At 38.7% G+C, this 12,672-nt stretch overlaps 1 protein-coding gene across 1 annotated transcript; it reads right to left on the bottom strand.

Moving 5' to 3' along the window:
* Window positions 1–3,012: 3,012 nt before the first annotated feature.
* LOC141734215 (semaphorin-4E-like) lies at window positions 3,013–11,181 on the bottom strand. The gene is made up of 14 exons (XM_074565662.1): window positions 11,079–11,181; window positions 10,538–10,683; window positions 10,156–10,215; window positions 9,867–9,965; window positions 9,577–9,676; window positions 9,294–9,404; window positions 8,781–8,932; window positions 8,287–8,462; window positions 6,742–6,898; window positions 6,180–6,402; window positions 5,610–5,725; window positions 5,027–5,193; window positions 4,787–4,839; window positions 3,013–3,741 (listed from the first exon to the last, which is right to left on the bottom strand). Exons 1-14 carry the CDS (start codon window positions 11,179–11,181, stop codon window positions 3,089–3,091), a joined length of 2,316 nt encoding a protein of 771 aa, XP_074421763.1. The 3' UTR covers window positions 3,013–3,088.
* Between the last annotated feature and the right edge of the window lie 1,491 nt (window positions 11,182–12,672).

Raw genomic sequence — 12,672 nt, 5'->3', positions numbered from 1 at the left:
CGCCCCCGTGTTTCCACATGTAACAGGGGCAAGGATGGGGCCTGCTCCTGAACACTGTCTAACACGTTCGCGACAAAAAGCAAGATGGACCAGTATCAAAGGTACTGGGCAGGATGAATCGATTCTACTGCCTGCAGTTATTCTGGGCTTTAAGTCAGTAAGTTTGAAGGTGTAGACCAGTTTTACACAGTTTTTAGAGCAGATAGTAAGTGTGCAAGCTTCTCATGCAAACGTGCCTCATAAAGAACCTAAAGGTTGGCTTTGGCAGGAAACTATTCCTGCATTTCCCCCCCGACACCCCTACCAGCACACTCAAATCCTGATTGAACACCAACACTCCTCACTCGATTCCCACAAGTTTTCCCTTAAAATACGCCATTGCTCTAACACAAAGTTTCCCCCGAGCAGGCTCAGTGTCGCTGCGTTCTGTCACTGCTGGATGATCCCAGTCCCCTTTCTGCTCCTAACTTATGAGGACACTTTAATAGGAAATCTTCCCAAGAGAGATTTTGTTAATCCCAGACAGTTCTGCACATTAATTTCTCTGTGTGTTAATAACTTCAGAACTTGCACCAAAATAGTAGGCTCTGTACTAGTTATTTTACAATAAAAGGTGGAAGTAGCATTCATAATTTAGCTATATTCATAGCAGAGTTCAATAGTAACAGCACCAACACTAGCAATAACACACTTCTCACGCACCAATTTCAGCATTTTACTTCCACCCTATTTTGTAAAGCATTTAGAAGGGAGATTTACTGGGACGGGTGTAATTCCTTGTCTCCAGTGTCCCCACTACTATTGCCCCTGTGTTTCGGGTTACGGTTTGCCGGTAATTTTAAGTGTGACATCAAGGCGTATTCTGAGGACACTAAGGTAATGCTCGCTTCGAAACAATGGCCAGCACAAAAGGGTTTTGGCACCAGGAGAGCTGATTTTAGAAACAACGGGGAAGGTCTGTGTTTTCACAGCGAATTGGTGTACGCTCGGAGGAGTCAGTGGAGGGTGGGAGCAGGAGCAGCGCTGGCTGTTCCGGGCTGGTAGCTGAACAGCAGCTCAAGGACTTCCTCGGCTCTGTCCCCTTGCCCCATATTCTCTGTCCTTCCGACGTGCAACGTGGCAACCAATGACAAAAGGACTAAAACTGCACCAAAGACCCTACCGAAAGTAGGGCACACTATCTTTCATATCGACCTGTTAACTGTAACTTATCTATGACTTCTCTTAGAAGCTAATTATTTTACACATTTAAATTAGGGTAATTAGATCAGCAGGAATTGAACTAAAACCAAACGCCGGTAGCCTTGTGAGGATTTTCTGAAATGGGGTTTTATATTTCATCTGCACTTCCTTCCACTAAGGGAAGAGAGCAAGTGTCCCCAAAGGTAAGAATGGAAATTTCGATCACTTCCTATGTTATTAGTTATATACCACTATCCAGCCTGCATCATTAATTTCCATACAGCCCTTTGCATACAGGGAGTAAGCATATGGGTAAAGGAACCCTGCAAGGAAGTAGACTGCCTTTCAAACTGAGACAAGACGTGCACCTCAGATCTTGTTTCTGCACTGCACTGATACAACCACTGAAATGCAGCCAGGCTGGTCTTGGCATAACAGTTTGCCAGCAGCTGTCCAGTCTTCTAATTTTCAGACACCCATTTTATATAGTTCTCTTGTCCAGACTTCGCACCAATGGCTTCACCTTGCCAGAAAGGCTGACAGTGTTCCTACCTTTACGTCCTTCCACAGAAAGGTGTCGTGGTTTAGGCTGGGCTGGCCACTAAACGAACAAAAGGGCAAACGTTGCTGTGAAGAATTTGCTCGTGGGAGGAAGAAGGCATCCTAAAACTGTGACTTCGCTCCAATGTAAAGGAGCTTAACCTATTTATGTTTTAAGTGAGAAAAAACACCAAATAACCGCTTATCTGGTCTTTCTTCCTATCCAGGTATCTATGTTGTACACATCGTCTTCCTTTCCATGCATTCCAGTTTAACTTGAAAGCAGGTGTCTTGCTACAGCTGGTACAGCCTTCCAGATCGGAGAATCCATTTCCAAGCGGGTTTCTCCTTCCATAGCTATATCCTGAAATCCTTTCACTGGATTTTTTTCCAGTGAAACCTGGAAAAAAATGTGCTGTATCTAGAAGAGCATCAACCTTCTACTTTATGCACATCTGGTAAGATACAGAGTAAGAAGCACAGCCTTCTGTCCAGGGATTTTCGTGATCAAGAACCCTTGTCATTTTCCAAACAAGAAAACATAAGAGAACATTTATTTGAAAATGAAGAAAAAAGCGTCTCAGCAAAAATGCTCAACTTTCAACGGCCTTTAACAAAAGGAGCTGCAATGTCTGAATTTTGACCACACCTCAGAAATAAATTCAGAACAACGATGCAGTACGTAAGTTGATTCATGACATTTTTGGACAGAGGGGAGATGTATCATAAAGGTCACTAAAACCACATTTGAAAAATAAATGCATGGAAAGCCTTTTGAAAGCCTTAATAAAGGGAAAGGAGAGGAAAACACAGAAAGATAAAATATAGGAAGATGACTCAGAAACTTCTAACAAAGCACCAGATCTGACACCAATACTCACTATGGTCAGTGACAAGTAATTTAACCTCACATGTAAAATGAGGGTAGTAGCAACCTCTTGGGGCACTGGGAGACTTAATTAGTTGCTATTCGTAGATTAAACAGAAAATCTGAAGGTGAAAGCACTAAATGCTAAGTATTATTAGCTTCTGAAGTATTAATTTCTGTAATTGGGCAACCCCAGCATTACAAAAAAGTGGATCAGTGTCAATTTTTTGAAATAAATCTATTCTTATGGTTCTATCATGTCAAAAAGCTACCCAAACAAGGAATTTTGCTTTTAAAAAGTAATAACTGGTAACACACCTATGTAATACACAATGCAACCTGTCATCTTCAATTCAGAGCTTCTGACTCCTACCCAAATTTACATTCCACATTCCTTAACAGGAAACATCATGTCATCTTAACCAAACAGCTCTGTGAGCTGCAAGCTCCCGGAGCTCCCTGTGACACTGGCACTGCTACGCGTTCCCGCTGCACTCCCTAAGAAAAGCTCACAAGCATCGATTCATTAACACTGGATATGTTCGTTTGTGTGGCTGAACTCTTCCTTACGCTGCCTGATCCCTCTGTGGCCAGTGCTGGACTTCCCAAGCCAGCTGTGCCAGTGGGTTTTGAGCTGGTTTCTCTGCTGGTCCAAGGCAGGGAAAAATGACCCTTGTAGAAGTTCCAAACCAACAAGAAAAAGAAAAAAAGTGCAAACCCAGCCCCGAAGAGTTTTAAAACAAGCTTCTCTCTGTGGCTGTCCACAGATTTCTGGTTTGCTGCCTTGTTCATCGACGAAGGTGGTTCTGAAGACCGAAACCCCTCAGCTCCCGCTTCAGTGCGGTTATTTGCTGTGACAATAACATTTGCTTCCTCCATCTTTTCTTGGGCATAAAGGACATAGCGGGCCACAGCGATAAGGAATTCCTTCCCTTTGGATTTCTCTACCGAGATACAATCATAGAATCCAGCCTCATCCATTGTCGCATTAAATATTGCTATTCCTCCATCATAGAGGAGATATTTAGAGTCCTCGGCCCGAAGTCTGCTCCCATTAAACTTCCACACTACGCTTGCCAGATTCGACAGAGGAACACATTTAAGATGAACGTTGTTTCCAAGGGTAAAGAGACATTTTCTTACGCTATTTTCTGAAATTAGGAAGATAATTTTTTTTAAGTAAGAACACTGGGGATTTAGTTTAATTTACAACACCAAATACATATTCAAATAAATATAAAATTTAATTCACCAGTCTTGACAATGGGTAACGAACAGGTAAGGAGTAAAGACAAAGAAATCCCATTACTAACAGGTCTGTCTCTGTGTCAATGACAACTTGCTGGCCTTATTCCCACTGATGTGTAACAAAATGAAGACGGCAGTAGAAGTTTAAGATTTCCAGATTTTAATCTGGTTTTGCCTCACCTCTATATAGAGCCGTGCATAAATAAATTCACCTTCATATGCCTTAACTTCTATATTGGTTAATGACATCCCTTCACAGAAACGCTTTGATGTTTAGATTTGCCTGCACAATGCTTCTATCAGCTGTGTAAAAGTTCCCCACCTGTCCCACTGATTGCTGTATTATCATTTGTCATGTGGGCTAAAATATACAAGACTAAAGACAACTCTGACTTAAGGTAGGTAAGAGATACATCTTGTGTCACAAAGCAATGTATCTTGCAAGTCATTACAAAGTCACTGCATAAAAATACCAGATCACACACACCTGCAATTCTACATTAAAAGTAATTAATTTCCCAATCCGACTAAACATAACGGAAATAATTTTAAATGGCTGATAACAAACAGCCTTCTTTCTAAGTGTACTCTTGAATAGCATGCCATGTATCTGCACCCTAAAGCAGTGACAGAATTAAGAGGACAACTGATGTGTCGTGATTTCCGCAAAGCGGCTGTGTGAGGGACACCAATAACTTAAAACGGGACACATTTATCCTTCCCTCGAGGGTAAGACTTTCAGTCTGAACTGAAGTATTCTGGCATTTAGATTGAGAGGGTTAAGAGCATTAGGCAGTACCAGCTCAGTGTGGTTTTTCTGGGGTCTTAGTTCAAAAGTAATCATCAACATGATTTTAATTCTGTGGTTTTCTATAACGCAAGAACTCCAGTGAGCACAAAGCATTTTCATTGCTAAAATAGTCTTTCTTAAAACAGACATTCACATACCTACATGATGGCACCTGGACGCATCCCCATATTTCACACTTTGAATTAAATTCCTGGGGGGAAAAAAAAGAAAAAAAACAAACCCAGAAAACAAACAGATGAAAATACAGACAAGAAGTGTTCCAGCTTGTATCGTTCCATTTCTAGGAACCATCCTAGTTTTGTGTTCCAGATACTGAAGTGCACAGATAAAGCAATCTCACATCAGGTGTGCAGCTAAGGCAATAGCTTTTTACTTACTCTGTACGGCCAGTTTGCTTTGCCAGCAGAACGCATTCATTAGCAGCCTGAGCCCACGCGCAGTAAGGGTCTCTGGCCAAGACGCAATCCAAGCAGTACTTGTACCGGTGGCACTCTGAAACTGGCAGCTGCACCACTTGAGACAGGGACCCTGCATACAGCATTCCCTAGAAATGCAGGAGGGAGTTTTTTTTCAATAGTGAGTGAGATTTTAAGCTGTTATTTTCTAATACGGATTGTGAGATTTTCTGTTATTTATTAAACATATCAGTAAACCACAAATCTTGTAAGAATAGATGGTGATATGAATGGGAAAAACCCCTAGCTTTCCATAGCACGTAAAATGACAGAGTTCCTTCCCTAATTTTTTAATGAACATCAAGGCTTGCTTCAGTTTTATTTTGACACACACAAATTCTTCTACAGAAAAAAAAAAGTGTTGTGCTTCTGTTACTAATGACTATATGATAGAAGCAGAATTATGAGACATTTACAGGCTATTTAAAAGCCAGAACAACCCAGAAGGAAAAGGCCTGAGACAAGCTATTACAGCAGTCACGTTCTGTATGTAGAGAAGTTGTACCTTCTCAGAAGACAGCTGGAGAGACCGTACAGGCGCAGGAGACAGAAACAGTTGTAGCTCTTCCACAATGAACATTTCCCCATCACAACTGAAAGCTTTATGCAAATATCCGTCATCTACATAAAATGAAATGTATTTCTAAAGATAAACTTGTTTAAACATAGCATAACATTTTAGCTCAAGTTGAAATTAGAGATTTAGAAGACATTGCTGGGCACAGGGAATTTTTTAAATTCTTCAAAGCAATTCTTATTTTTTCTTTCAATAAGAGAGAAGCAGTGATTTTTTTCAGGGGAAAAAAGACCTCAAACAATCCCTGAATTTGCAAATATTATTATGTCACATCTCCTTTGATATGGAAAGTTTATAAAGAGAGCCTTTTAATGTCCAACAAGCCAAACACATTTAATCTAACTGGGATGAAAATATTAAACTAGCAAGACAGCTTCTGAATGCAAAACTTCAAACAGAGCTGATGAACACTTTTACTTTTTTGAAGTCTCAGAAAAAAATTCTGGAACAAAATACATAAAAATGTATAGTAAGTTTTACTAAAATAAAAGCACTTACCTGTTCCTAGAAACATAACATCGTATGTTTGTTTATCTAGGCCAGTGACTCTGTCTACTACAATCCTGGTATAGTTTGAACCTCTCTTCAGCAGCACTGGTCTATTACCGATTGGATTTACAGAATTATCCATTAGAGGGTGATCTCTAACAAACTGCAAAACTTTGTCAGGCAAGTCAGAAGAAGTATTATACCCAATACTCCGTGCAAAATTATCAATGCACTAAAACCAAAACATAACGAAAATTATTACAGTTGCTTTTACATTTCACCAAGGTATATAAAAAAGGTGTATTTCTTTCTAAACATTCAGTTATTTCTACTTAGCTTCAGAACATAAGTATCATTATTTTCCTCACACTTTATGAAATAGCTAATAATCCCACATCTCTTGTGGAGCAGAACTGTAAGCAAGGCAGCTTTTCTAGGAACCTTAGTATGAGAAAGCAGGTATGTTTGGTGATCATAAATACTCCTTTTGTATCAGTAAAACATGAGCTAATGATTTGCTACCAAGAGAGATAATCTGTTCTTTAAATAGAACAAGGAAATTCATATTTACAGCACCAGGACGTGGAACTGGCACTTCTCCCCTGTATACCACCCATTTAACAGGGGAATGTTGTACAGTTACTGGTCCTTTGTAGTTTCCTTTGGAGAAGACTTCCTGAATGTTTTTCATACTGTATGCACAAACAGCTGATACGTCTATTCTTCCCCTTAGAAGAAAAAACAACACACAAAATAAAAGCAAGTTTTACTGGCTTTTACATAGAAAGAAATACTGTAAAATAACCCAATCTGCACAGCACACACTGCTGTATCTTTTTCAAGACTAGTCAAAAGATACCTAACACCAAAAATACTCTGTTGCAATTTTCATGATTCACTAAGAAAAGAATCAAAGACATTCATAAAAGATGGTATTAAATATGTTTTTGTTAAAAATCAAGTAACCACCCTCAAATAAATTGAAACCGGTTAGAGAATGAGGACCTTATGACAACCTTTCTTGTGAACAGACAGATGAGCCCAAATATTATGGTAATCAACGTTTTGACAGGATTCTCCTCCCTTTGGCTCCACACTTCTGACACAGACCACTAATTGTTCTTCTAATTCTTTTAACTTACCTTTATTGAAAAACCCAACACTTTTTCTCTTTGCCTCCCATTATAGCGCTTTTCAAATTGATGACTGAAAACTTAGGTAGACTTTTAGGAGTGTCTGGACCAGACACTGCTGTGATTTGAGTTCTACCACTGAATACCAAGTCTAAGTCTCTTTGACGCACCCAAAAGAATAAATGTTCTACAAATTCTTAGGACACACTGAACCCAACCTGCCATACCCAGGAATAAATCTCACATAAGCTCCAGTGGGTATAAACTGACAGGTAAAGAGGTGGCAGCAGGTTAAGCTGGACAGTGCTGACTGTGCTGCATTCCAGTAATTCTGATGCTTTTATAAAACATGTGAATTACCTGCTCACGGCTACTTTGTCATTGCTATTTTTTGACAAGTAAAGTTTTGATACACTTTGTCTTGTTTTTCTTCATTAGTCAGAGCATTAAGAAAAAGCTGGTTAACCCTAAAACTTGTAAGGTATTGGGAGTTCTGTTTTCATTTGCACAGAACGTTACATTAGACAAACAGGCCATGACAGATACTTCTTTTGGAACAGCAGAATAATTCTGCACCTTGAAATGTCAGCTATTTCCTTTAGTGCTATAAAGACCAGAAGAATCCAGGGCTTTGTGTATGTAATTATGTGATTTTATATGTAATTAGTTTTAATTGCCCCACCATCTGACTAGAGAAAACATAACTCTACAAACTTGGCTTAGGAGACGCTTTTGGTTAGTCTTTAATTGAAGGATTTGGCCCAGGAACCAAAAACGTTTCGTTTCAGATGATAATGTTTGCTCAGTTGGATCAAGCTGTAAGAAAAACAAATGTGGTCCATTAAAACATGCAGTGTAAGTAGCTGGTGGCTCCTTGTTCTGAGTTAAAGCCAAAAGGCTGTACTAAGGCTATTAATACTGAAGTGAGAACCCTTACTCAGTTCATTACAAAGTTTAGTAGCATACGTAGCCCTCTATCTTACCATTGTTGGGAAAAAATTCCATAAAATATGCTGTCCTGCCACTTTTTTCTCCTAAGTAAAAAGATGTCCTGGACAATATTGAAATGGAAGTTTAATTCTGGAATGGAACAGGAAAGGCGGGATTTTAAGAACGACGTCCATCTTCTCTGCAATACGCGTTTTCCACCAAGATCACCCTGAACGAAGGAATAACATCAACACTGTAGAATGCATAAAGAAACAGATGTAATTTTCACCTAATAGTGTTGCTGTGGGGAAAAATGTAGTTGGCCTTTCAATACAAATCTCAGTTCAAAGGCAAAGAAAAAAGGTTTAAATGTCAAATGCAACCAGAACAGCTGGTTCTGTTCCAGCAGGAAAGAGACGAAGCTAGTTCAGAAATAAATTGTGTGTGATACAATTTTGTTTGATTAGCCAGTGTAGATACCATTGTTAATCACTTGAAACTTCACCTGAAATACACTAAACAAGATCCTTATACTACAAATACTAACTCTGCAGATCCGGGCAATTCTGGACACCAGAAGCTTGTCATAGAATTCAAATTCAACAGCTGTTTCAGTGAAGAACACATAAATTTTATCATCATCTCCATTTGGATTAGATTCACTTTCATGCACTATTTCCATGTTGACAAAGCTTGGTTCTGAAACACATAAATACAAAAAACATTTTAAGTTAATTCCAAGAAAAACACAAATGCCAGGTATTATTTTAAAATGAAGTCTAATAGAGCTTTTTTGCGGACTATTGGAAAAGGAAAAGGCTGAAAAGTATTTATGAATGTATCAAACATTAAGAGAAGGAACCATGCTTTCATAAATGGAAAGCAAAAATGCTCATCTCATCTAGTGTAGTCCATAGTCACTAATTTCTTCTAAATTCTGTCCTTAGTTGAAATGCTCACACTACAAAATCAATACATAACATACTATTGCACTCTAGAGAGAATTCATACACCAAATTAAAGTTCAAGAGACTAAAATATACAAAAAAAAACTTGTTACCATTTAGCCATGATGTTTTAAACTCTGTTCTTACAGGATTTCTCATACTGCGAAGTATTATAGGTTCTGTTCCCAAGAAATTATTTGAAGTAGCCGAATAAAATTCCCCATCTGTAAAGATTTGGAAGAAAGGAAAGAGTATAAAGTACTTATTTTTAAAATGCAAAGACATATCACAAAGAACAAATTGGGGTTTCCATGCACAAATATAGAATTAGGGTAACGGTATCCAGTAACTTAGTTTAGGTGACAAAAAACATTTCAGGCGGCATGTCATACATACCTACAAAAACAGATGCATATTTTAGAGTTGGTTCAAATGGACACTTCCCTCTGCTCTCTTCAGCTCTTCCTTGCAAGCTTATGTTCGTCCCATGGATAACCTATGGCAAACAATCACTTAAATAGGATGAAAAAAATAACATTCGATAAGTAGTTTTCAGGTCTTTCATACTTTTATAAAAGAATTAAGAAAGTTTCTAATTTTCAACACGAGTATTATGAGAAGGGTGTTTAAACATCTGCCACACTACTCAAAAATCTTCAGTAAAACCTGTATTCAAACATCATTACCATATGATCACAAGTTGGGTGATAGGCGTTAGTTCCACAGACATATAAGTTAGAGTTATTTATCTTATGGAGGAAGAGGATGTAGTTCTGGCATCTTATCTAAAATAGAAAATAATAAAAAATTTTTACATAGTGTAATGGATTGCATCTGAAAATTTCCTGATGTCTTAGCAGCAAGCAATCAGATTTAAATGAACTTGCTTTTATTTTGTTTATTAAAAAGAAGCTTGATACTGTAGCCATTTTAATTTTAGTTAATAACTTAGAGGGGGGAAACGGAAGTTCCTACCTCTTCCTTTCCTCTATGAATACATTCCAGTTGTCTTTCCCGTGTAGCAAACCAATATTCCTAAAAGCCAAAAATACCTGTAAGGTGGTATGCTGCAACTTTTTTTCACAAAATTATGTATTAAAAAAATCCCTAAATAATCATAATTTGGGTAAATAAGCAGTTTTCTGTGTATCTCTATGTATAAGGCATAATAAATAACCTGGAGAGAGGTACTGCTTTGGTTAGAAGATTATGCGATAAAGATTCAAGCCTTGAAATAGTAATACTTTTATATATTTAAAATCAGAATATTAGGTTCAAATTAAGAAAATCAGACGCAAAGTATTTTTTTTTGTTTTTAAGAATGTATGGGGAAAGAAAAGAAAAGTCTTTCATTTACCCTGGCTATTTCTCTAGAAATATTATTCAAGTCAAGAGCAAATACTGCATCTCTGCCTCCAACAAATAACATATCCGTTTCTTCATTCACAAGGAGAGTGGAAACATTGGATAGTCCTTCCTTCATAAAAGTGTTTATATTTCCAGCTGTAAAACATAGAAGATAAGTTCTTTTAAAAATATTTATCACTAGAGTCACAGTGTTATGCAATAAAAATTCTATATTGAAAACAAATTGTAACAGAACAAAAGAGCTTACAGATCATTGTCTAAATAATATGGAAGTATTTAGCTACATGCATGGATATTCTTTTCCCAATTTCTTACAGGAAAATAAACAACGCTATTATTATTCCCTGTAAGCCAGAACCTCCAGCTACAACAATTACTGTTCAGGCATTCCTCACTGTCATTTGGACGAGTGCACCCGCAACACTCGAGGTGAAACAGTCCATAGCATTCTTTCGATACCTCATAAAAAATAAACTCCTAACACTGCGCTATGTTTCTTTCTGCTTGGGAAATTAGTATTTTTCACTTACTTTGGTATTTTACTGTTTTTCTGGGAATGCAGTTCGCAACAGATGCTTTTGTTTCTTGCATTAATTGCAAAACAAGATAAACAACAACAGCAGTGCTACCCATTTTCAGAGATTCAACTAGAAATAAGTTCTTTCCGGTTTTTATTCCTTGTCATTAAATAATTACAGGCAGCAGTTTCTTCATGATTCTTGAAAACATCCTACAGAAGCCCTCCAAAGTAAGTATCTGTAGTCTTCAAATATTTTCTGAAACTTGTCAAAACCTCTTAGTTTTCCACTCGGATAACTACTTCCAGACGTCCTAAAATTAAAAGCAGTTTAAGTTCACTGTAATATTTGGTTACCTTCATTTTTACAAGAGATAGACAGCCATGCCCTTTTACAAGATTTTGTAGCTATTACCTGTATTTATACTAATCAGAATTAGCCACCACTCTGACGGCAATTCCAAGCTATTACCAGCAAACCAAGATTCGTGCCAAGTCTGTGATTCTCATTCGCAAGCTGCGGTTTTTCAGTTTTTCTGCAGAGAACGTAAGTATTATTTCACAAACAGTAAGAACAAGTGGGAACATTTTGCAGCAGTCAGCTATTTTAGGTATTAAGAAAAATCATAGCTAAAACTGCTTTATTTACAGTAATTCACCATTTTTTATATATATTTTATATAAAAATACATACCTATCAAATCAACATTATGTTATGAAAAAAGAATTTATATTTTATTAAGTTAATTAGAATCAGGTACACTTATGCCTGGAATTTTGGCAGTCCGTCTAAATGAATATGCCCTCCAGCCAACGCTAGAAAACTGAGGGAAATTAAAGCTAGGTGGTTGTCACCTGCAATTACAGAAACCACAAAGGCAGATTCCAAATCTGCTTTCATAAAGAAGGGAATCTCTGCTCTTTCTGCACTTTCATCTGCAGGCAAATGCCAACAGCTGAGGAAACCGTTTGCATTAGCATAAGCCAAGTAAAATATCGTTTGGGTTAGAATACTTTTAAATTAATGAATCAGGTTGGAAACTTCAGAAGACTATTGAATGACTTCCGTTAGCGCCCATATTGTAACCCAGCGTGCAGAGACAGAAGGTGCCCGTGTGCCAAGACATTTCCTTGGCCAACAGCACGCATCTCCTAGGACATGACCATGGCACTTGAGAACAGACTTTTTCCACAGTCTTATTTTATGCTTTCCTGTGACCGGCTTTGTTCGCAGCACCTGGGACGGCTGGTCCCGGCAAGAACGGACCCCAGGAGTTTGCAGCTCTCCTGTCCCATCACATCTTTGTTTCAGTGGGCAAACTTTGACATTGAGCCTGGACTCCCACAGCACGTTTTGCTTTAACCCCTTCCCTCGCAGGCGCTTCTGGAATGCAGCCACTGCGCAGCCCCCAGGCCTGAGGGAAACGAGTTGTGCGGCCGCGCACGGCCCCAGGTGATACCCCAACCCACCACGCCTCCACAGAGCCCTGTCAGCCCTCTGGGGACGCCCCGCAGTGCCCAAGGCCGGCCCCCGGCCCCGCTCCCCTCAGCCCACACGCCCCCAAAATGGCACCGCCTCCCTCAGCCCACACGCCCCCACAATGGCC

The sequence above is a fragment of the Larus michahellis genome, chromosome 23 (assembly GCF_964199755.1).
Source record: "Larus michahellis chromosome 23, bLarMic1.1, whole genome shotgun sequence".
Classification (NCBI taxonomy): Eukaryota; Metazoa; Chordata; class Aves; order Charadriiformes; family Laridae; genus Larus; species Larus michahellis.
This window is presented reverse-complemented; position numbering and strand designations above follow the sequence as displayed.

Bases quoted from the DNA above. Each gene is read 5' to 3' on its own strand.
- LOC141734215 (XM_074565662.1), bottom strand. From the start codon at position 11,181: ATGGGTAGCACTGCTGTTGTTGTTTATCTTGTTTTGCAATTAATGCAA. The intron at 8,933-9,293 runs GTAACAAGTTTT...TATGTGTTTCAG, and splicing joins TAAAACATCATGGCTAAATG to AACCAAGCTTTGTCAACATG. The intron at 5,726-6,179 runs GTAAGTGCTTTT...CATTTTATGTAG, and splicing joins TGTTATGTTTCTAGGAACAG to ATGACGGATATTTGCATAAA.